This window comes from Oryctolagus cuniculus, chromosome 12, assembly GCF_051225735.1.
Source record: "Oryctolagus cuniculus isolate XC-2025 breed Fujian yellow rabbit chromosome 12, ASM5122573v1, whole genome shotgun sequence".
Lineage (NCBI taxonomy): Eukaryota > Metazoa > Chordata > Mammalia > Lagomorpha > Leporidae > Oryctolagus > Oryctolagus cuniculus.
In genome coordinates this window covers 103,917,672-103,938,056 of record NC_142878.1, presented here as the reverse complement: position 1 = coordinate 103,938,056, position 20,385 = coordinate 103,917,672, and the positions used below count along the sequence as shown (strand labels likewise).

The window sequence follows — 20,385 nt, the reverse complement described above, 5'->3', positions numbered from 1 at the left end:
GGTCAAGCAGGCAAGTAGCCAGCAATGTCTGACTTCCCTTCACTCCTAAGAATCCCACAGTTTAAATTCCCTCCTGCTATAGTGGACGCTGGGCCTGTGGCCATTCACATGTGCATAAACACGTAAACCTGCTGTGATAGCTCCTGTTGACCAAGCACAGAAACAACACATCAGAAAAAAAAAAAGAGTTGTGTTTTATTATTTTTTTTCTTTGCTGAAATCATAAGGGAAATGTCATAAGGCTTCTCCCCAGGGCACCCTGCTCCACCCAGTGGCTTGGAGCCCCGCGCTGGTGCAGTCATGCTAAAAACCATGCACAGCTGTAGCCGATCATGTGCTCTGTTGGGAGGGGTCCCCTGGTAGCTCATGTTCCCAGCTGCCAAGTTAAGGTGCAAAAAGGGCCAGGAGCCTTGCCCCACCCCCTCCCCCCAGCTTCTAGTTATAGAGAAGCAAAGGCTGCACGGGCATTACAAACTGTGCTGGGGTTGTGCGAGAGAAAGTTCCAGGGCTACTTTCATCCGCGGAGGAAATCAGCCCAGCTCGGAATCCTCTGACGTGAGCCCGTCTGGATCGCTGGCATTTTCCACATTGTGAACTGTGCGATTTCTTTTGGCCCCGGGAATGCGCTTCGGTTCAACGCTGGGAGGAGTGTTTCAGAACCAGGTGAGGCTCTGATGCTGACGATCCAACAGCCTGGTCCTTGGAGCTTTTTTGGACCAGCAGGGGAGAGCAGCAATCTGCAGTGAGTTTGAATGCGGCTTGCAGGACAGCGGGCCTTGAATGGATGATTGTCATGATAATATCCCCGTGTCCACGCAGAGGAAATCCTGGCTTGGGAATGACGTCATTTGCCTGAGATCACCTAGCTGGCGCTGAGGCAGGGTGAGGATCTGAGCCCCCCCGTGTGCTGGACAATGGGACTCCGCTTTCCTTGGTGCCTTAGCTCTACCATAGCACCATCCGGGTCATTCAGTGAGGCACACAGCGTAGTTAAACTGGGCACTGCCGGAAATGGGCTGACATGGGTGACCCAGGTCTGGGGCAGAGCAGTCCGAGTCTGCAGAGAGGACGGGAGAGAGATTACATCACCAAGGCTGAAATGCAGCCACCAGCCTCTCACTGCTCTCAATTTAATGCTGCCTGCTGCTCTAAGCGGCCCAGTGGATAGCAAAACCAACTCTCATTGAACAGTGATTCCTAGAGGCCGGGAAGGGTGGGGTCGAGGGCCGTAGAGGGAGGTTGCTGGCCAACGAGTACCCAGGCAGCACAGTGTGAGGCCTGTCCCTCACAATCATATATTAAATGCTATATAAAGACCTAGAAGAGAGGGGCTGGCAGGCTCCAAACAACAAGACAAGGAAATGTTGATTGCCTGACTTGATCAGTTCACGCTGTATCTATGTGTGTTGAAACATTGTATAGTACCTCCATACTAAGTATGTGAATCACATGTTTTTAAAAATAAGCTTTTAAAAGACCCTGGAATCAGCACATCTCACTCACGCGCTAATCCAGGGTCACCCTAGTTTCTGTGTCACTCTGGGACAGAGGAGGCGCTTTTTGGAATTAAGCAGGAATGATTTTCCAAAAATGGAAGCACTGGCCCGGCACGGTCACCACTTATTCAGGACGGAGGGCTGTGCCTTTTAACTGACCTTTCAATGGTTGGCTCATGGGAAGGTGTGGGAGGAGGGGCCTGGGGGAGGTGCTTGGATGGGATGGGAGAGCCAACCATTGCTGCTTTTTAATCCAGTTGCAAGAAACGAGGTGCTGCACCCTTCCTGGTCTTTAATATGCCCCTAAATTTATTCAAAATGTTTTAATTACATAGAAGGACATGCACACTTCATAGAAATTGTTACATATTCTCAGCAACTCACTCGTTGTCTTTGGCTTCCTACTTTCAAACTCTCAGTACTGAGTGCGATTGATTGGCCCAGCCTGGGCAGGTGTGCACTTCGGGTCACCCCTATTCTTTGGGAACAGAAAAGCAGCACCTATGGAGTTAAACAGAACAATCAAAACCTGTTTGCCAAACACCAGGAAAAAAACAGTTAAACAGGAAGTGCGGAGGAACCCCAGATATACAACCATATGTTCTGCAGATGAACAGCCAGACTGAAAACTTGGAAAGGACACAACAGGTAACTCCCCAAAGGATAAGAATAAATGGCCGGCGCTGCAGCTCACTAGGCTAATCCTCCACCTTGCGGCGCCGGCACACCGGGTTCTAGTCCCGGTCAGGGCGCCGGATTCTGTCCTGGTTGCCCCTCTTCCAGGCCAGCTCTCTGCTGTGGCCCGGGAGGGCAGTGGAGGATGGCCCAAGTGCTTGGGCACCTGCACCCCATGGGAGACCAGGAGAAGCACCTGGCTCCTGCCTTTGGATCAGCAAGGTGCGCCGGCCACAGCAGCCATTGGGCAGTGAACCAATGGCAAAGGAAGACCTTTCTCTCTCTCTCTCTCTCTCTCTCTCTCTCACTGTCCACTCTGCCTGTCAAAAAACAAACAAACAAACAATAAATGGCCAATTCATAGGGGGTGAGAGTGCAGAAGCTTGTGAGGTATCAAGAAACTGCAAGTCCAAACAAGTTTTACATATATATATATATATATATATATATTACCTATAACTTGGGCCAGGATAAAAATAAAGATAATATACACTATGGGCAAGCCCACTCACTTCTGAGGGTGGAGCTTTTCTGGATGAAAACTAGGTGACCAGTTGGCTGCCGAGGGGCTGCAGGTTAAACCGGTGCGTGGGGTGCTTGCATCCCATATTGGAGTGCCAGAGTTGGACTGCTGGCTCTGCTTCTGACCCGGCCTCCTGCCAATGGACATCCAGGAGGCAGCAGGTGGCGGCTCAAATAACGGAGTCCCTGCCACCCATCGGGGAGACCTGGACTCGGCGCTGCGCCCCTGGCTTTGCTGCTGCAGGCATGTGGGGAGCGAGACAGCAGCTGGAAGCGCTCTCGCTCTCTCTCTCTCTCCCCCTTTCAAAAATAAAAGTACAATCTCTTAACATAATCTCCATCAACTTCAGACACACACTTTCGGAAGTGAGGTACCATTCGTTCAGCCCAGCCCTAAAGACCTGAGGGGGGTGGGAACATCCCCAGGTCAGCACAGTCTTCATATCATCAGCCAGAGAAAAAGGGGGGCCCTTTACAGGCTTCCTGAGATAAGGGAAAAAAAAAAAAAAAAAAAAAAACAGAAGGAGCCCGATCAGGACTGGAAGGTAGATGTTCAAGGATTCACCCTCAGAACCCTCACAAAACTGCCTATATCTGATGAGAGGAAGGGGTGGAAACACGATGGTGCAGTCTCTGGTGGTGCTTTCCCAAGTTGGAAGCAGATTATTGTTCTTAGCCCTCCAGACAGTCAGCAAAGCCCCAGGGGCGACCCAGTGCTGCTGCTCACTGGTCTGCTCTTGTTGTGGGTGGACCACCCACTACTACCTCTCGGTAGCCACTAAGTTGCTTGTGCTTTGTTTTCAGGATGGTACTGGTAAAGCCAGGTTCATCCCCTCTTCCAGTTCTTAGAAGAAATGCTTCAGGATCTTGATCCTGGTGTTTAAAACTTCTATTGAAGACCTGTGTTCTTTTTTTTTTTTCTATGATTAATTATTTTGAAAGGCAGAGCGAGAGCAAGAGCGAGAGCGAGAGAGAGAAATACTCCACCTGCTGATTCACTCCCTAAATGGCCAGGTCTGGTTCAGGCCAAAGCCAGGATCCAGGAACTCCATCTGGATTGCCCACAGGGCTAGCAGGGGCCCCAGCACTGCCCTAACAGGTGCACTAACAGGTGCATGAACAGGAAGCTGGATTGAACCAGAGCAGCCGGAAGTTGAACAGGCAAGTGGAGGCTTAATCCATTGCACCGTAACGCAGGCCCCGGGAAACCTGTGGTCCTGTCTAACTAGCTGGGCACAACCGTATTGCAATGCATTGAGGAGAAAGTTTGCTCCACCAATCTTTCCAGGAGCCATCTACAGTGTCGGCTGTGGTTTCTGCTGCTAATTCAGACCTCCTGACTCAGGGCACGAACAAGGTTGCTTTTCCTCGCTAAGCGATGTGTATGGTCTGCAGCTGCAGGCCTCATTTTTGGCCACCTCTCATGCCTTCCTACAGTGCATTATCCGTTTGTAAACTGCCCACTTCTTTGATGGCATCGTCCCTGTACACTTTCCATAAAGCCTCAACGATTTCACCCAAGCTTCACCATCAATGTGATGTTCGCCCTTGCTTCACTTTTTTTTTTTTAATTTTTTTGACAGGCAGAGTGGACAGTGAGAGAGAGAGAAACAAAGGTCTTCCTTTGCCGTTGGTTCACCCTCCAATGGCTGCCGAGGTTGGCGCGCTGTGGCCGGCGCACCGTGCTGATCCGAAGCCAGGAGCCAGGTACTTATCCCGGTCTCCCATGGAGTGCAGGGCCCAAGCACTTGGGCCATCCTCCACTGCACTCCCGGGCCACAGCAGAGAGCTGGCCTGGAAGAGGGGCAACCGGGACAGAATCCGGCACCCCGACTGGGGCTAGAACCCAGTGTGCTACGCCACAAGGCAGAGGATTAGCCTAGTGAGCCAAGGCGCCGGCCCCTTGCTTCACGTTTTAGCGGAATCCATGTTGCTCTGCTGGGGGTCTTCTTACCCTTCCTGCTGCCTTACATCCGACCCTGCTCAGACATGTGCTTTAGGAGCTAACGCAAGTTCACCTTGGCGCAGATCTTGAACCACATACACAGCTTTCCCATAAGATGCATTACCCACGAACCTGCTGAAGACCCCTCCAATGTATATAATGGGGCCATCTCGAAGCAGGGGGATTTTTAAATTGACCTTTTCTCTGCATTTTCTCTTTTTTCGCTACAGCTAACAAACATCAATTGTATTAAAACTTATTTAGGGGCCGGCACTGTGGCATAGGAGGCTAAGCCTCTGGCTGTGGTGCTGGCATCCCATATGGGCACTGGTTCAAGTCCCAGCTGCTCCACTTCTGATCCAGCTCTCTGCTGTGGCCTGGGAAAGCAGAAGAAGATGGCCCCAGTGCTTGGGCGCCTGCAACCACATGGGAGACCTGGAAGAAGCTCCTGGCTCCTGTCATTACAGCCAGTTGGGAGTGAACCAGCAGATGGGAGACCTTTCTCTCTTCTCTCCCTCTATCTGTAACTCTACTTCTCAAATAAATAAATAAATATTTACAAAGAAAACCCTACTTAATTATTTGACAGACACATACAGAAGGTGTGGGAGATCTCCCATCTTTTGGTTTACTCCTTGAATTCCTGCAATGGCCAGGGGTGGGATGATGGAAGCCAGAGCTGGGAATGAAATCCAGGTCCCCCACAGAAGTAGGAGAAGTCCAACCACTGGAGCTGTCACCTGCTGCCTCCCAGGGTCTGCTTTAGCAGGAAGCTGGAGTCGGGAGTGGGAGCCGGGACTCAAACTCAGGCATTCCAGTATGGGATGTAGGTGTCTTCACCCCTGGGCTACACACCTCCCCCACCGACTGTTTTCTGAAAGGCAGGGGCCTACTAACACTCACAAGATGTTGATGGAAATGCCTGCCCTCTTCCCTCCGAGATATAAGGAGAAGATACCTAATTCCATCGGACATTCTCATGGCATTCCATTCAAATTACCCATCATCGTGCAATTGCTTTGAACATTTTAGGAGGGAGGGGAGTGGAAGGTGAGGATGAGGCGGTCATGGGACTGAGAGGTGAGGCTCTGTCCTGGTGTTCTCAGTGGATGGGGACAAAATATGCCAGAGCGCAAGAGGCCGTGCAAGAAATGGGAGTCCTGTTACACAGCAGTCCTGCTCCCCAGTGAACTGTGGGCTCCCATCCAGCTCCTGTGGGAGGAGGGATAGGAAGACACTTAACATACAGAAATCCTTCTCTTTTGATGTCTGGAAATGCACAAGAAAGAGGACCCAAGACTGAGCCCCAAAACGGAACAAGGAGAATTTAAAGCTACATTAAGGAAGGGACAATGTCATGTACTGACCACCAGGTGTCACTGTCGACAGAAACAGCTTGGTTGCAGGTAGGTACATGAGGTCTGGGATGCAGTATCAAAACCCAGTGGACTTAACAGAAGGAATGAAATTCTGACCCATGCCACAATATGGATGAGCCTTGAAGACATCATGCTGAGTGAAGTTAAGCCAGACATAAAAGACAAACGTGTGATTCCACTTAGATGAGGCACCTCAAGTAGTCAAATTCATAGAGACAGAACGTGTTAGGACGGCTACGATGGCTGCCAGCACCTGGGGCATGGCGATGGGGAGTTGCTGTTTAACGGGTATGGAGTTTCAGTTCAGAAACACGGAAGAGTTCTGAGGATGGATGGTGGGATGACTACACAACAATGAACTTGGTACCACTGAGCTATCCATCTAAAACGCTCAAGACGGCTATTTGATACTGGGATATTTTACCACCATTAAAACAACAAGTGCATCCACACTGTGATTTGATGCCTGCCTGGAGTTCAGGGGGTGCACCTGCACCTCCCTAAAACAGGCAAGAAGGGAGGGCAATGCTGTTTCCCCAGCCTGCTGCTCACAGCCCCAACCCCACCACCACCCAGCTCTCTCTTTGCAACCACTTTTGTTTGATTTGCACAGAGCGAAATCTCCCATCCTCTGGTTCATGCCAGCTGGGGCTGGGCCAGGCTGAAACCAGGAGCTGGAAACTCAATCCAGGTCTCCCACATGGGTGTTGGAGACGCAGGGGCCTGGGCCAGCATCCGCTGCTTCCTAGCGTTCGTACACATGCGGGAAGCTGGGATCAGGAGTGCATCTGGGATGCAGGCGCCCCAGGTGGGGGTCTTCCCCACGGTGCCACATGCCCTTCCACCCAGCATCCGGCTTCTTCGCTTCTTTATTGCATGCCTTCGCAGCACGGGCCTTGATCCAGCGCTGAGACTCCATCAGCCAGGGCCAGCATGGCACCAGCCCCTCCTGGGCGACTCTCCATCCACTCACTCTCAGCTTCCCTCCCTCCCTCGATATCTTCATCTCTTTGTACTGCTATAACAAAATACCTTTGATTGGGTTCTTTATTAAGTCATAGAAATCTATTGCTTCCAGCGCTGGAGGCAGGGAGGCAGGGAAGGCCAAGAGGCAGGTGCTGGCAGATCCGGGGTGTTTGAGGGCTCGTTCCTTACAGGTGCAGCTGGGCTGCTGTGCAGCCTCACGCAGCCGAAGAGCGAAGGGGGGGGCAGGAGTCAACAGAGACTAAGATACAGCAATCAATCACCCACAGTCTCCGGCCCTCCCCCCAACAAATCCACCTTGTACTCTCGTGCCACCTCGAATGCAGCTCGAGAATGCTCTGGGCAGTTACCTGGGCTCACCAACTGGAGCAATCTGCAAAGCACTTCCGACAAAGTGTGAGGCTGCGGCAAGCTGCCGGCTAGCTTCCGGTTGCTTTGACCTCCCGGAAATGCCTATCTGGGCAACACTTCATTTTATTGGTCAAAGGAAATCACATGACCAGGCCCATCTCGGCTATACTTCATCTCATTGGCCAGAAGGAATCACATGATGCTGACTGCGCCCTGCATATTTGGTAAGCTTATTCCTCTCTGCTAGTTTCTTTATGCTCTCCTTGTAGCAATGGTGAGCTGGTGATTACTAGTTTGTGAAGCTGTTGCCTTCCCTGGACTCTCTTACCCGGAGGTTGGGACGTGCTGTTAACTGTACTGATTATGTACCTTTGGTGCCTGGCAGGACCTGACGCCTGGCAGGTGCACAGGGTCTGTGGCTTGAATGAACAATGGCAGGGAGTTGGGCTGACAGGAAGGCAGGCACACTACCTGGAAGGGCGGGTGTAGGAGGAGGTGCCCCAATAAAAAGGAAGCAGGAAGGACCCCAAAGACTACCCACTTTCTATGCTAAACCACAATTACTGAACTGAGTGGGATCATCCATGGTTAGCACTAGTACAGCAACAAGACAGCATCAGCTGGAGCCGGCGCTGTGGCGCAGAGGGTTAAAAGCCCTGGCCTGAAGCGCTGCATCCCATATGGGTGCCGGTTCGAGTCCCGGCTGCTCCTCTTTGGATCCAGCTCTCTGCTATAGCTTGAGAAAGCAGTAGAAGATGGCCCAAGTCCTTGGGCCCCTGCACCCACGTGGGAGACCCAGAAGAAGCTCTTGGCTCCTGGCTTCGGATCACAACTCCGGCCGTTGCAGCCATTTGGGGAGTGAACCAAAGGATGGATCCAGCTCTCTGCTATAGCTTGAGAAAGCAGTAGAAGATAGCCCAAGTCCTTGGGCCCCTGCACCCACGTGGGAGACCCAGAAGAAGCTCTTGGCTCCTGGCTTCGGATCACAACTCCGGCTGTTGCAGCCATTTGGGGAGTGAACCAAAGGATGGAAGACCTGTCTCTACCTTTCTCTGTAACTCTTTCAAATAAATAAAATAAATCTTAAAAAAAAAAAAAAGCAGCAGCAAATAGGACCCCAGAAGCACCAAGTGGTTGTGGCTGTGTGTGTGGCTGGTTGTGTGTGTGTGTGTGTGTACTTATACCCCAAAGCCCTAAACTAGACAGAGATTTTTGACTTCTGTCTCCTAAGTTTCTGGAGCTTGGGACTGAGGTGCTATTCCTGGGTTACCATGGAAAGAGCTAAATTTATTCCACCGTTTCTTCCCTCGTAGAAAAAATAGGGGATTAGCGCTACAGAATTTCTGCTGGGTTAGTCTTCAGCTTCATTGACCTCTGATTGCAAAATGAGCAGGCTCATCTAGGCCCGGAAAGCCAGCTAAGGGCATTGTCAGGAGTAAGGCAGGCCACTAACTGCAGCCGGCCTTGTACCTGCTGCCCCTGGATGTATTAAGAGCTTCCTCTCGGAGCTGCGCCTGGAGGACCACTGCAACCTCCTCCTACCTGGAAGTTAACATTTGTAACTGGCTAAGGAAAAAAGGAAAGAAAAAAAAAAGAAAGAAAGAAAGAAAGAAAGAAAAGGCGGCCTGCGTTGGGGGTTGGGGGGTGGGGGACGACCATTAACCATTAACGCAGCCTGGCCCAGCACAGCCTGCCAGCCTCAGGGGCCCCTGGGAGGGGGCAGGGCTGGGAGGAAGCCCAGGTGTTACAACTACTTCCGGACGCACAGGGTCCTGATAACGCCCAGGAGGTGGGGGGTGAAGCATCGGTTCCGCTCAGGGCCCCTATTCCTCGCCCAGAGGGAGCCTGGCTTCCCAGAATGTCCTCAAGCGGGCGGTGCCCAGCGATGGGACAACGTGGGAGGCAGAACCCGCGCCAGGTCGCAGTCCCTCAATAATCGGGTTAGGATGGGCCCCAGGCCGGCGGGTGCAAGGCCGGCGCTGGAACTGCACCCGGCCCATGCAGTCCGAGGGCGAGGCGAGGCGGCGGCGGCGGCGAGCAAGGGGCCCCTCTCTCGGGACTCGGGATCCCGGGCTCTCCCTCTCGCTCTGCCCCGCACCGCCGGCCAGAACCCCGCGGAGGAAGAGGAGCCAACACAACAAAGGCCAGGGGAAGCGCTTCGAGAGGGTGCTCGGACCCCAGCGAGTCCCCAGGCGAGGTTGGCCCAGCGTCCTGCCCTGGAAACAGGTCCCCCCTTTGAGACTCGCTGGCTGGGGCGGGAAGGAGGCGCGGGGCCCCCCGGCCGACCGGCCGAGCGCTTACGTAAGGCCGAGCGGCTGCTGCGCCCCGACCTCCCACGCGGGTGCGCAGAGACCCCTTCGGCCCGAGGCGGGGCTGCCTCCCGCAGCCGCGGGGGCGAAGCCGGGCATAAGCCCGGGATAGGCCAGGGACCACCGGCCCCGCAGCCAGGGCGGGCGCGCAGGGCGGCGGCGGCGTCCCCCCGCAGCCACCCAGCTTCCCGGGGGAGGAGCAGCGCATCGCGCAAGCATCCGGGAGCGGCGGAGGGGGCGGGAGGAAGGGCGAAAGGAGGAAGCGGGATTTAAACGAAAGGCGGTGACGCCACACAAAAGATTTCTATAGGCTCCGGAGAGGTCACGGCCGAGGCGGCGGCGGCGGCGGCGAGCCCGGGGGCGAGGCGCGCACAGCAGGGGAGAAGCCCGCGGCGGCCGCGCTCCGAGGTGAGCCGCGCGGGGAGGAGGCGGGTGCCGGCCCCGCGGCCCCCGCCCTTCCTTTCAGTTTCGCCCCTCTCGCTCGGAAGTTGGCGGTGGACAAAAATGGCAGGAGCCGGAGCCCGGGCCGGTGGCCGCAGCGCGTCCGAGACCTTCTGAGTCGGCCGCGCCGCCGGGGAGACGCGCGCAGGGGCGTCCGATGCGCGGGGCCCGGGGCCTCGGGAGACTTCAGCCGCCGCGGGCCCGCGACCAGGAGGCGACGACGATGGACCTGCGCCCACAGCCAGCGGCCGGCCGCCGGGCGCGCGGTCGGGGAGGGCGTGCCGCCGCGGCGCCGGGCCGCGCGCTCTGAGCCGGCCAGGCGGGAAGGGGCCGCCGCGGAGCCCGGCACGCCCGGGCGTGGCGCGCGGACGGGCGAGCGGGGCGGCCGCTGTGCGCCATCCGGGCAGGCTCCCGCCCGACTCTGACTCGGCGCGGCCGCCACAGCGCCAGCCACACCCTCGGCCCTGCAGCCCCGGCCGCCCGGCGCCGCTGCGCGAGGGCCGGAGGCAGGAGATGCGCCGGGCGCGGCCGCCGTCGCGGGCCAGCGCTGCCGCCTGACGGGGTCCCGGCGCCCGGAGCCCACGTGCGCCGCCGGCCCCGCGGCGGCTGACAGCGCAACGCAGCGCGCCGGAGCCGCCACCCGCGCTCCTCCCCGAGGAAAGGATTTTGGTTTCAAAGAAAGGAAGGAAGGAAGGAAAGACAACTCCCAGCTTCCCCGCGCCGGGCCGGGCCATGCCCAGGAAGGCGGCGGCGGAGGCGGCGGCGGCGGCGGCCCAGCAGAGGGGACTTTCCTGGCAGCCCGGCGGCGAGGGGCGCGGACTCTGAGTGTGCCCTGCCCCGGTTCATGACTCCTGCAAGCCGGCTGGGAGGCCGAACGCCGCAGCCCCGCGCCGCGCCCCCGAGCGCCCCCGGCGCCCCCTGGCCCGCGGGCCCGCCGCGCGCCGCCGCCCAGCACCCTGCGCCCGCGGCGGTGGATGGCATGATGGTGCGGGGACGGCGCCGCGGCGGTGGAAGCAGGCTCCCCAGCGGCATGCCAGTGCCCGCCGGGCGCGATGGCTAGCGGCAGCGCCGGCAAGCCCAGTGGCGAGGCGGCGGCTTCTCCGGCTCCTGCGGGCGGTGGCGGCGGGGCCTGCTCGCAGCCGCGCAAGAGGCTGGTGTCCGTGTGCGACCACTGCAAGGGCAAGATGCAGCTGGTGGCCGACCTGCTGCTGCTGTCCAGCGAGGCGCGGCCCGTGCTCTTCGAGGGTCCCGCCGCCTCGTCGTGCGCCGGCGCCGAGTCCTTCGAGCAGTGCCGGGACACCATCATCGCGCGCACCAAGGGGCTCTCCATCCTCACCCACGACGTGCAGAGCCAGCTCAACATGGGCCGCTTCGGCGAGGCGGGGGACAGCCTGGCCGAGCTGGGCGACCTGGTGGTGTCGCTGACCGAGTGCTCGGCCCACGCGGCCTACCTGGCGGCCGTGGCCACGCCGGGCGCGCAGCCCGCGCAGCCGGGGCTGGTGGACCGCTACCGCGTGACGCGCTGCCGCCACGAGGTGGAGCAGGGCTGCGCCGTGCTACGCGCCACGCCGCTGGCCGACATGACCCCGCAGCTGCTGCTCGAGGTGTCGCAGGGCCTGTCGCGCAACCTCAAGTTCCTGACGGACGCGTGCGCCCTGGCCAGCGACAAGTCCCGGGACCGCTTCTCCCGCGAGCAGTTCAAGCTGGGCGTCAAGTGCATGAGCACCAGCGCCTCGGCGCTGCTGGCGTGCGTGCGCGAGGTCAAGGCGGCGCCCAGCGAGCTGGCGCGCAGCCGCTGCGCGCTCTTCAGCGGGCCCCTGGTGCAGGCCGTGAGCGCCCTGGTGGGCTTCGCCACCGAGCCGCAGTTCCTGGGTCGCGCGGCCGCCGTGAGCGCCGAGGGCAAGGCGGTGCAGACCGCCATCCTGGGCGGCGCCATGAGCGTCGTGTCGGCCTGCGTGCTCCTGACCCAGTGCCTCAGGGATCTGGCGCAGCACCCCGACGGGGGCGCCAAGATGTCGGACCACAGGGAGAGGCTGAGGAACTCGGCGTGTGCCGTGTCTGAAGGCTGTACCCTTCTATCTCAGGCTTTACGGGAGAGGTCTTCGCCCAGGACTTTACCGCCAGTGAATTCCAATTCTGTGAATTAGCACCCCACCCCACCCCCAGACGAAAGGAAGATATCTAACTCTGCCCCATCCGTTTATACCAAAGAAATCGTAGGTGAGCGGTCCCCATGCCCCGAACCCCGTGCGCGCCTGGAGCCCGCGCCCAGGACCTGGGACACGGAAGATGGGTGACCCCCGGCGCTGTCGCCCCCCAACCCATCTTCTTGGCTAAATTTTATTCTCCGTTGGGCAGGAAGCCGGGCATGGGCTCATTTCTTTCTCTCTCTCTCTCGGTGTTTTCTTTTTGTTTTCTAATTAAAAGAAAGGTTACCTCAGTTTTCACTCCTTAGACGTGGATGTAGCTACCTTTTTTTTTTTTTTTTTTTTTTGTATGTCATTTTTTGAAGCAGTCGTGTTGAATTAGGAGTATACTTGGTGTGGAAAGTCTGACTTTGCCATGCGGTTTGCAGATGTGGGGGGGGGGAGCTACTGTGAGCGTGTGTTTTATGTTTTAATTTACACTATAGAGTGATTTTTTTTTTCTTCCCCTGATGTCAAGTTTTTACCTTGCATGTACTGGAGTATTTATTTCATCTATTAAAATGTTATGTTTCTCAGATGGCTTTGGGCCGTTACTGTTAACTTTTCAGTAGAGGTGACCTCGCGGGCTGCACGGCCCTGGGAAGCTGTTCCAGTGGTGGTACAGTGCGTCCTCGCCTCCCCCCACCCACTCCCGACTTCTTCAAGAGTCACTCCTTTGAGCAGCCTAGAACTCAAGAAAGATCAAGTGTGCGGCATTGCTAGTTTCATGGCAGGTGTTGTCAACGTGCTTGCATGACGCCTTGGTGGCTGGGGTGGGCTTTGGGTGTGGGTCTCTGTCTCACCTTCAGCTGCCCCTGCAGCACAGGTAACTTGGCTTGTTTCTGTCTCAGCCTTCCCTCGTCAAGAACAGGGCTTCAGGCTGACGGAAGTTTGATTAGAATTCTGCCTGTCAGTTTTAGGTGGAAGCACTTGTTAATCCAGCGTTGCCTGTCTGCCTTCCCAGCTCAGAGCACCCATGTATGGAGAAAGTCTTGTCAATCAAGTGGCAGTGGTTTTTTTTTTTTTTTTTTTTTAGGTATGTAGGCAGATCTCTTCGGGCAGGATCCTCATGACTTGAGAAAGCTCTAGCCTGTTGAGAGGGAGACGGAGAGGAATTCTGGAAAGTTCTGGGGGGGGACTTTCTGGAGCTACTTTTTATGCCCTCCATCAATGATAGGCCATGGTTGACTTTATGTTTGAAGAATGCCTTGTTGATTGACATTTGGAGTTATATTAGGACGGTTTGCCTTTTCTGCATTTTTTCAAACATTATTTTGGTGATGGTGAACAGATTTTGAACATGGTCCCACTCAAAGTACAGCAGATTAGCGTGCTGGAGGCTTGGGAGCCTCACCTGGGTAAAAACTCACTACCTGCTTTGAATGGATGCTGTTCACATTTTTCCTTGGGGTTTGTCGTGCTGAAGGGTTTACAATTCCCCTGGATCTGAAAAGAATTTCTCACCATAATGTATTACAGAGAGGGAAGAGAGCCATGCTGTCTGTTTCAGCTCATTGAATTCAGGAAATTGAATGTGTGAGACGCCTGTGAACCCGTATTAAGACCCGGACTGGTTCACTGTGCTGCACCTGCAGTTTGGAGAAGTCTTGAACGTTGGTAGGGTTGAAACATTTTCATTTTTAAGATGTATTTATTGGGCCGGCGCCGCGGCTCACTAGGCTAATCCTCCGCCTTGTGGCGCCGGCACACTGGGTTCTAGTCCCGATCGGGGCGCCGGATTCTGTCCCGGTTGCCCCTCTTCCAGACCAGCTCTCTGCTGTGGCCCGGGAGTGCAGTGGAGGATGGCCCAAGTGCTTGGGCCGTGCACCCCATGGGAGATCAGGAGAAGCACCTGGCCCCTGGCTTCAGATCAGCGCAGTGCACCGGCCGCAGCGCGCCAGCCGTGGCGGCCATTGGAGGGTGAACCAACGGCAAAAGGAAAACCTTTCTCTCTGTCTCTCTCTCACTATCCACTCTGCCTGTCAAAAAAAAAAAAAAAAAAAAAAAGTATTGGGGCCAGCGCTGCAGCATAGCGGGTAAAGCTGTAGCCTGTGGCACCTGCATTCTGTATATGTGCTTGTGCTAGTCCTGGGTGCTTCACTTCCGATGCAGCTCCCTGCTAATAAGCCTGGGAAACCAGCAGAAGATGGCCCCAGTGCTTGGGCCCCTGCACCCATGTGGGGGACCCAGATAAAGCTCTGGGCTGCTGGCTTCAGCCTGGCCCAGCCCTGGTTGTTGCAGCCACTTGGGGAGAGAACCAGCAGATGGAAGATTGTCTCGGTCTGTCTCTTCTCTTTCACTCTCTCTCTAACTCTGCCTTTCAAATAAATAAATACATCTTTTTATTCATTTGTTTTTGAAAGAGCAACAGAGAAGGCAGTTAGATCTTCCATCTATTGGTTCACTCCCCGGATGCGCACTGGGCCAGGCAGGAGCCAGGAATTCCAGCTGGGTCTCCGACATGTTCTTGAGCCATCATCCACCGCAGGAAGCTGGATCAGAAGCAGACTAGCCTGTATTTGAAATAGTGCTCTTATGTGAGATGCAGGTGTCCCACACCTGCCCCTGGTTCATTTCTAAATAAGGGTTGGGGAGCAGTGCTTTTCTCTCTTAGGTCTTAGTAGATTTAAGATTTTTTTTTAAGTCCTTAAAAGATGAAAATGACCTTGAGAATGTTTATTTCTCTCTCCCTGCCCTTCTTCAAAATCTTGATCAGGCTCAGGAAGAATTTGGGGCCCTGACAATCTGCCTGTGTGGAGAGATTTTCACTGAGTTGTCATTGTTAGACTTGCACAGGTAATGATTGAGTTTTTAACTCTATGGTTCATTTAACCTATGCACACCACAATGAGTAAACTTAAAGGGATAAACACAAGTGACAGAATGGCCAGAAATCTGCAAATTTGTGTTTGATTAAGGAAAAGAAAAGCATTGCCAGTTTGTTTTCATGCTCATTCCTTTGCAGAAACAATTTTCAGGGCTGTTAAGGCCAAAAAGAAAAAAAAAATCTACTTGGATAGAAAGCTAGCTAGTTGAAATTTTGAAGCTTTCTGCTAGCCAAATGATAGTTGCTAAAGACTTTGCCAAGTGATTTTTCAAAATCTCTATCCTCTGAAGATGATCAAAATTGCAAATTTTAAGAAGCGTTTTTAACCTTTTTCCCTCTCCTCTATCTGTAGGAAAAGTTCAGGTCCCCCCCCCCCCCCAGCAGGTGTCTGGCAATGAATTCCACTTGGTTTCTTCCCGTGGGTTCTCAGAGCCCAGGGTGAGGAATACACATTATTCAGTGTGTCTGTGCTGTGTGGCTTGGCTGGGGAATTGGGCACAGGTCTTTGGCATTTTAACTTTCCTCCAGTGCACTAAGTTGCTAAACTTGTTTTTTTTTTTTTTTTTTAAAGAGCCCCTCATTTTTGAAAAGGAATGGTTCAGACCTATTTCATAATAGGGTTTAATAAGGTCAGCGGAGGAATACCAGCTCCAGGAATAAAAGCAGAGTGGCCTGATTTTTTTTTTAATTTTATTTTTAATTTTTAAATGAAACCACACTCAAGCCCTGAGTTCGTCTGACTTCCAAGGGCGAGTTTTCTTAGAAAGGTCGAGTGCACGCCGTCCTGAGACACTTCCAGACCCTTCCTTCACTTCGGTGTTTCTGAGCAAGGAAAATCCTGATAAATTCTCTGAACAAAAGCCATTATTTACGACAATCACCCCAAGCAAGCAGGACAAAACCGCCTTTCAAACATAAGACTTAACCAGAAGAGAGAAAAAAAAGGCACAGCTCTGTCTTTCTTTGGCTGTTTTAAACTTGGTCTTTATTACTCATTCTGGCTTGTTGTCAGGAAATGCAAAAACTATGTCTGTGCCTGCTCCCTCCCCCCCCCCCCCAGTCCCTATGCTCATCTTTATAATTCTGGAATCCTCAATTACATCTGATTGGCTATTTTACACATTTTTTTTAAGCTAGCATAGGGATCTAAGAAATCTGGCAATTCGAAAGGGCAAAATTTCACAGAAATCCCTGTTTTGTTTTTTCCTGAATGAATATGACTGTGCTAAAATGCAGGTTGGGGTGGGGGAGGATCTGGAATAGGACTAGCCCCCTCTGAGCTGTGTTTCCTGGGGTGTGAAAAGACACAGGGAGACCCCCACCCAGGATTTTTTTTTAAGCATACAGAATGTGTGAAGTGACTCCATCCATTTGGCACCAGTAGGGTTTTTCTTTAGGGTCATTTGCATAGGTGAGTGGTCTCCCCAGCTTCCGGTAAAGGTAGGGTGGAAGGCTCAAAGACCTAACTGTCTATGGATTACAAGAAAAAGATGTGACACTAGCATCTGCCACTGGGGTTGGTTTAATGGAACAGTAAACACTTTATGACCTGGGCTGTAGAGCTTGGCACGTGTGCCGAAGTTTTCACGTGGACTTGGAGGTGGCGGATGCACTGGGGCCACCTGTGTGTGCTCAGGCTGGGGAGCGGCTGTGAGTGGGACATGGTCTTCCCCACCCCACCCCATCCCCTGCTGTGAAAGGTTGCCACCCGCACTCAGTTCTGCTGGTACCTAAAATATAACCCAAGGCCCAGAAACTCTCTGGCTGGAGCTATCTGTTGTATTAGTTCCTCCCGGAGGGTCTGGTGCACACCCCTACCTGATGGGCTTTGCTGAGTTTTTTTTTTTTTTTTTTTTTTTTAATTTTTAATCCTTGCCAACTCGAGACCAGAACGCTTCTGTTCCCAGGAGGCAGCGGCATTTGTGCAAACAAGGTCCTTGTTTGCATGGGTGTTTTTATTTCTCCTGGGTACTGTGGGACCCTTCAGATAGCAAAGACCAGGCTTTTCTTTCGGTCTCTGAGTGTGTGTGTTTGCAAGGACAGAGTTCTCCCCCATCTTCCAGCACCCTGCTGAAATGAATAGAAATGGCTTTCTCTGTATTGCACGTGCTATTAACTCTGTTATGGAAAATGGCGGATAAACTAACGAGAAATCCGCTGTTAGCCCCTTGGCTGCCCAAGAAGGTGCACTTTGCTTTTGAGTTCTGCACTCACAGCCAGAGTCGAGGGCAGAGCTGACGGCATAGCTTGCATAAGGATACCCAGAGCTGCAGTCTGCTCGGGTTACGCCCGCTGGGGCTGAACATGCGGGGTCTTCCAGAGCCTGCTAACTCAACCTGGGTGGTCCCAGAAGCTGGCACTGGCTTTGCCCAGGAGCTCGGTAGATCCACGGACTCTAGGTATCCACCCAGGCCTGGACTTACCCAATATGAGCCTGCTCTTTGGGAAGATAGCCAGGGCACAGGTCGGGGAAGCACGGCTGTGGGAGAGACCTGTGGTTGTCTGTCCTACCTGTGGTTTTGTTCTTGATCGTGGGAACTTTGGCATTTGTCCTGGTTCTTTGGATCTCGTTGGTTTGCAAGGTGATGTCATGTACGTCCCTGGGCCCTGGGAGCATCCTGGGAGGGAGGCAAGGTAGTTCGCACTGGGCTTGCCATCTAAACATTAGTGCCTCTGTTTTCCCCTTGTAGAAATTAAGTCAAATATGTATGATGGATTCTCGCAGAGCATAAGACCTAGTGCTGGGCTCTCGTTCTGTCTACTCCGGGGAGCCGCCAGAAGCAGTGTTTTAAAACTTTACATTTGTGGATTTGCCTTAATCATCTGGCCTTCCCCGGGAGTGTTTGAGGCAGCCAATGTAGAGCAACATCGCAAGGATGGCCTGGAAGTGAGTGCAGCCCTGTTTTTGGGGTAACACACCTCCCTCCAGCCCCGCTGAAATGCTGCAGGTCTTAGGTTTCTCAAAGCACAGCATCAGCCAGACATCTCAGACGCCTGGGAAGAGTTTGCTCATTAAGACATACTAGTGTCTTCTAAGAGAAAATCCATTTACTGATTTTAAACTTTATCATTGGCAGTTTGATTTACAGATCTGTTTAAATGTCTCACGTGTGTGTGTCCAGATTAAGCTAAAGTAGAAGTAGGGAGAGTTTGCTTTATGTTAAAAATTTGCTTCATTTATTTGAAAGGGAGAATGACAGAGCACAGGAGATACAGTGGAAGTTTTTCCATCTGTTTGTTCCCTGTCCCAGATGGCTTCGGCTGGGCATTGCTGAAGCCAGGTGCCAGGAACTCCATCTGGGTCTCTCACTTGAGTGGCAGGGGCTCCAGCACTTGGGCCATCTTCTGCTGCTTTCCCAGGTGCATTAGCAGGAAGCTGGATCAGAAGTGGAGGATCAGGGACTCCAATCCGTGCTCATATGGGATGCAGGCATCACAGGCGGCAGCTTAACCCACTATGCTACAGCACCAACCCCACCAGCCAGAACCGGGAGATTGTAAAGAAGCCAGGATTCCCTTGTGCTCTTTCAGTTTAATTTTTCTTTCTTTTTTTGTCATCACCAGCCCCCTCTTCTCAGGTTAATTGACACATCATTCCACCACCTTCCTTCAAATAGAATTTTGCTATGAAAATGTTCCTGAACGTTCCTTGGCAGCTAAGATTTACGTAATGTTCCTTCTCATCTAAGTTGCATGATAAAGATATTTCTAGAAACGTTAAGTATGGTTCTAGCTTAATTATCAGTGAGGCTTTAAGACATGTAGGCATCTTCCGGTGTGTGTTGGAGACACCGTGGAAAGTTATTTGTAGAACTGACAGAGCTCACCCGGTGTTGCACCTGTGTTGGTGAGGGACTCATGCTAGTCCATTGCAGTTCCCATTGCATCGTTCTGTTTTTAGCGGAGAGTCTGCCAGGGACATTATGTAGGTGTGGCCTGCAGCTAGAGAGAGTCGCAGGGAGGTGACTTTCGACCCAGTTTGGCCAAGCCACAGTGACTGCTAAATTGGGACCAAGTACAAGTCGTCCCACCTGGCTTGTCCAGGACCCTCACTGGATGCACAGGGATGCCTCCTTCGGGTAGCTCGAGTGTGCTAGTCATTCCTCCCACTCTGCGGAGCTCCACCAGAGCCTCTTGTCCCTCCAGGGTTTCTAAAAACACTGGCAGCTCTTGAGTTCACCAAGACTTTCTGCTCCTCCCTGGGCAGCCACAGAACACCGGACAGAGCCACGCTAATCGTGGATTCATGCCCTGAGCCCATTGTCACTTTAGGGTCAGATCACTGGCTGACTTCTCATCTCATTCACTAGTTGGGTGTAGAATAAGGCCGGATTTAGCATGCCAGGTAGCAACAATTTCTGATGTTGCCAATATTTGCTGGGTGTCTGGGAAGCATTGGGGCACATTTTCTGATTCGTCTTACTTACGGGGATTTACTCCAAGTCACATAACTGTTGGAAACATCCTACTAGAAGCCCTGTCCTTGCTCTGCCTCAATAAAGTCAATTTGAGATGCACTTTGGCTGGCAATAGCAGCGTTTTCCAAGTTCACCGTCCTCTTGTGTTATGCCGACAGAATCCTGGAGAAGACAGACCTGGGAGAGTAGCTTGCGTTGGACTCATTGTTGGATGACTGGAGTAGTAGAGAGCTGTTCTCTTCTCAGACACACACACCGAGGCAACTTTGTAACTTATTGTATTTGATATGCAGAGGCAACTTTGTAACTTATATTGACAAAGAGACAGGGAAGGAGAGAGAGCTTCCATCTGCTGGTTCTTTCCCTGAATGCCCACAGTAGCTACGGCTGGGCCAGACCAAAACCAGGAGCCTGCTATTTGGTCTGGATCTTCCGTGTGGGTGGCAGGGATCCACAGACTTGAGCCCTCACCTGCTACCACCCAGGCAGCTGGGTCGGATGTGGTCCTGGGACATGAACCCAAGCGCTCTAGCAGGGATGTGGATGTCCCAAGTAGTGTCCTGACTACTGCTCTAAATGCCCGCCCTCAGCGTCATCTCTTGAGATTTGACAAATAGTTTTGGTAGCCCAGATGTTGAGTCCTTCTTGGATCTAGAAAGATTGTTCATTTTAAAGGAAGAAGGTGTAAATGTATTTTTAAAAACAAGAGCCTATTTGAATTTTTTCATGTAAATGACCATGAAATTCCACACGGCGTGAACTTCTGTGGGTTGTCAGATCCCAAGACCAAGAGACTTCAGAGGTTCCTACTCCCTTAAAAGTAGTTTGAGAAGTGAATTCTGCAGTGCCTGC

At 53.4% G+C, this 20,385-nt stretch overlaps 1 protein-coding gene and 1 long non-coding RNA gene across 2 annotated transcripts; one reads left to right on the top strand and one right to left on the bottom strand.

Annotated features, from left to right (window-relative positions):
• Positions 1–205: 205 nt before the first annotated feature.
• On the bottom strand, positions 206–7,489 carry LOC149123200 (uncharacterized). The gene is made up of 3 exons (XR_016217649.1): positions 7,352–7,489; positions 1,881–1,997; positions 206–1,057 (listed from the first exon to the last, which is right to left on the bottom strand). It is a non-coding gene; the product is annotated as an uncharacterized LOC149123200 (long non-coding RNA).
• A 3,665-nt stretch (positions 7,490–11,154) lies between these two features.
• On the top strand, positions 11,155–19,632 carry TLNRD1 (talin rod domain containing 1). The gene has a single exon (XM_017337539.4). It carries the CDS (start codon positions 11,155–11,157, stop codon positions 12,247–12,249), a length of 1,095 nt encoding a protein of 364 aa, XP_017193028.2. The 3' UTR covers positions 12,250–19,632.
• The last annotated feature ends 753 nt before the right edge of the window (positions 19,633–20,385 follow it).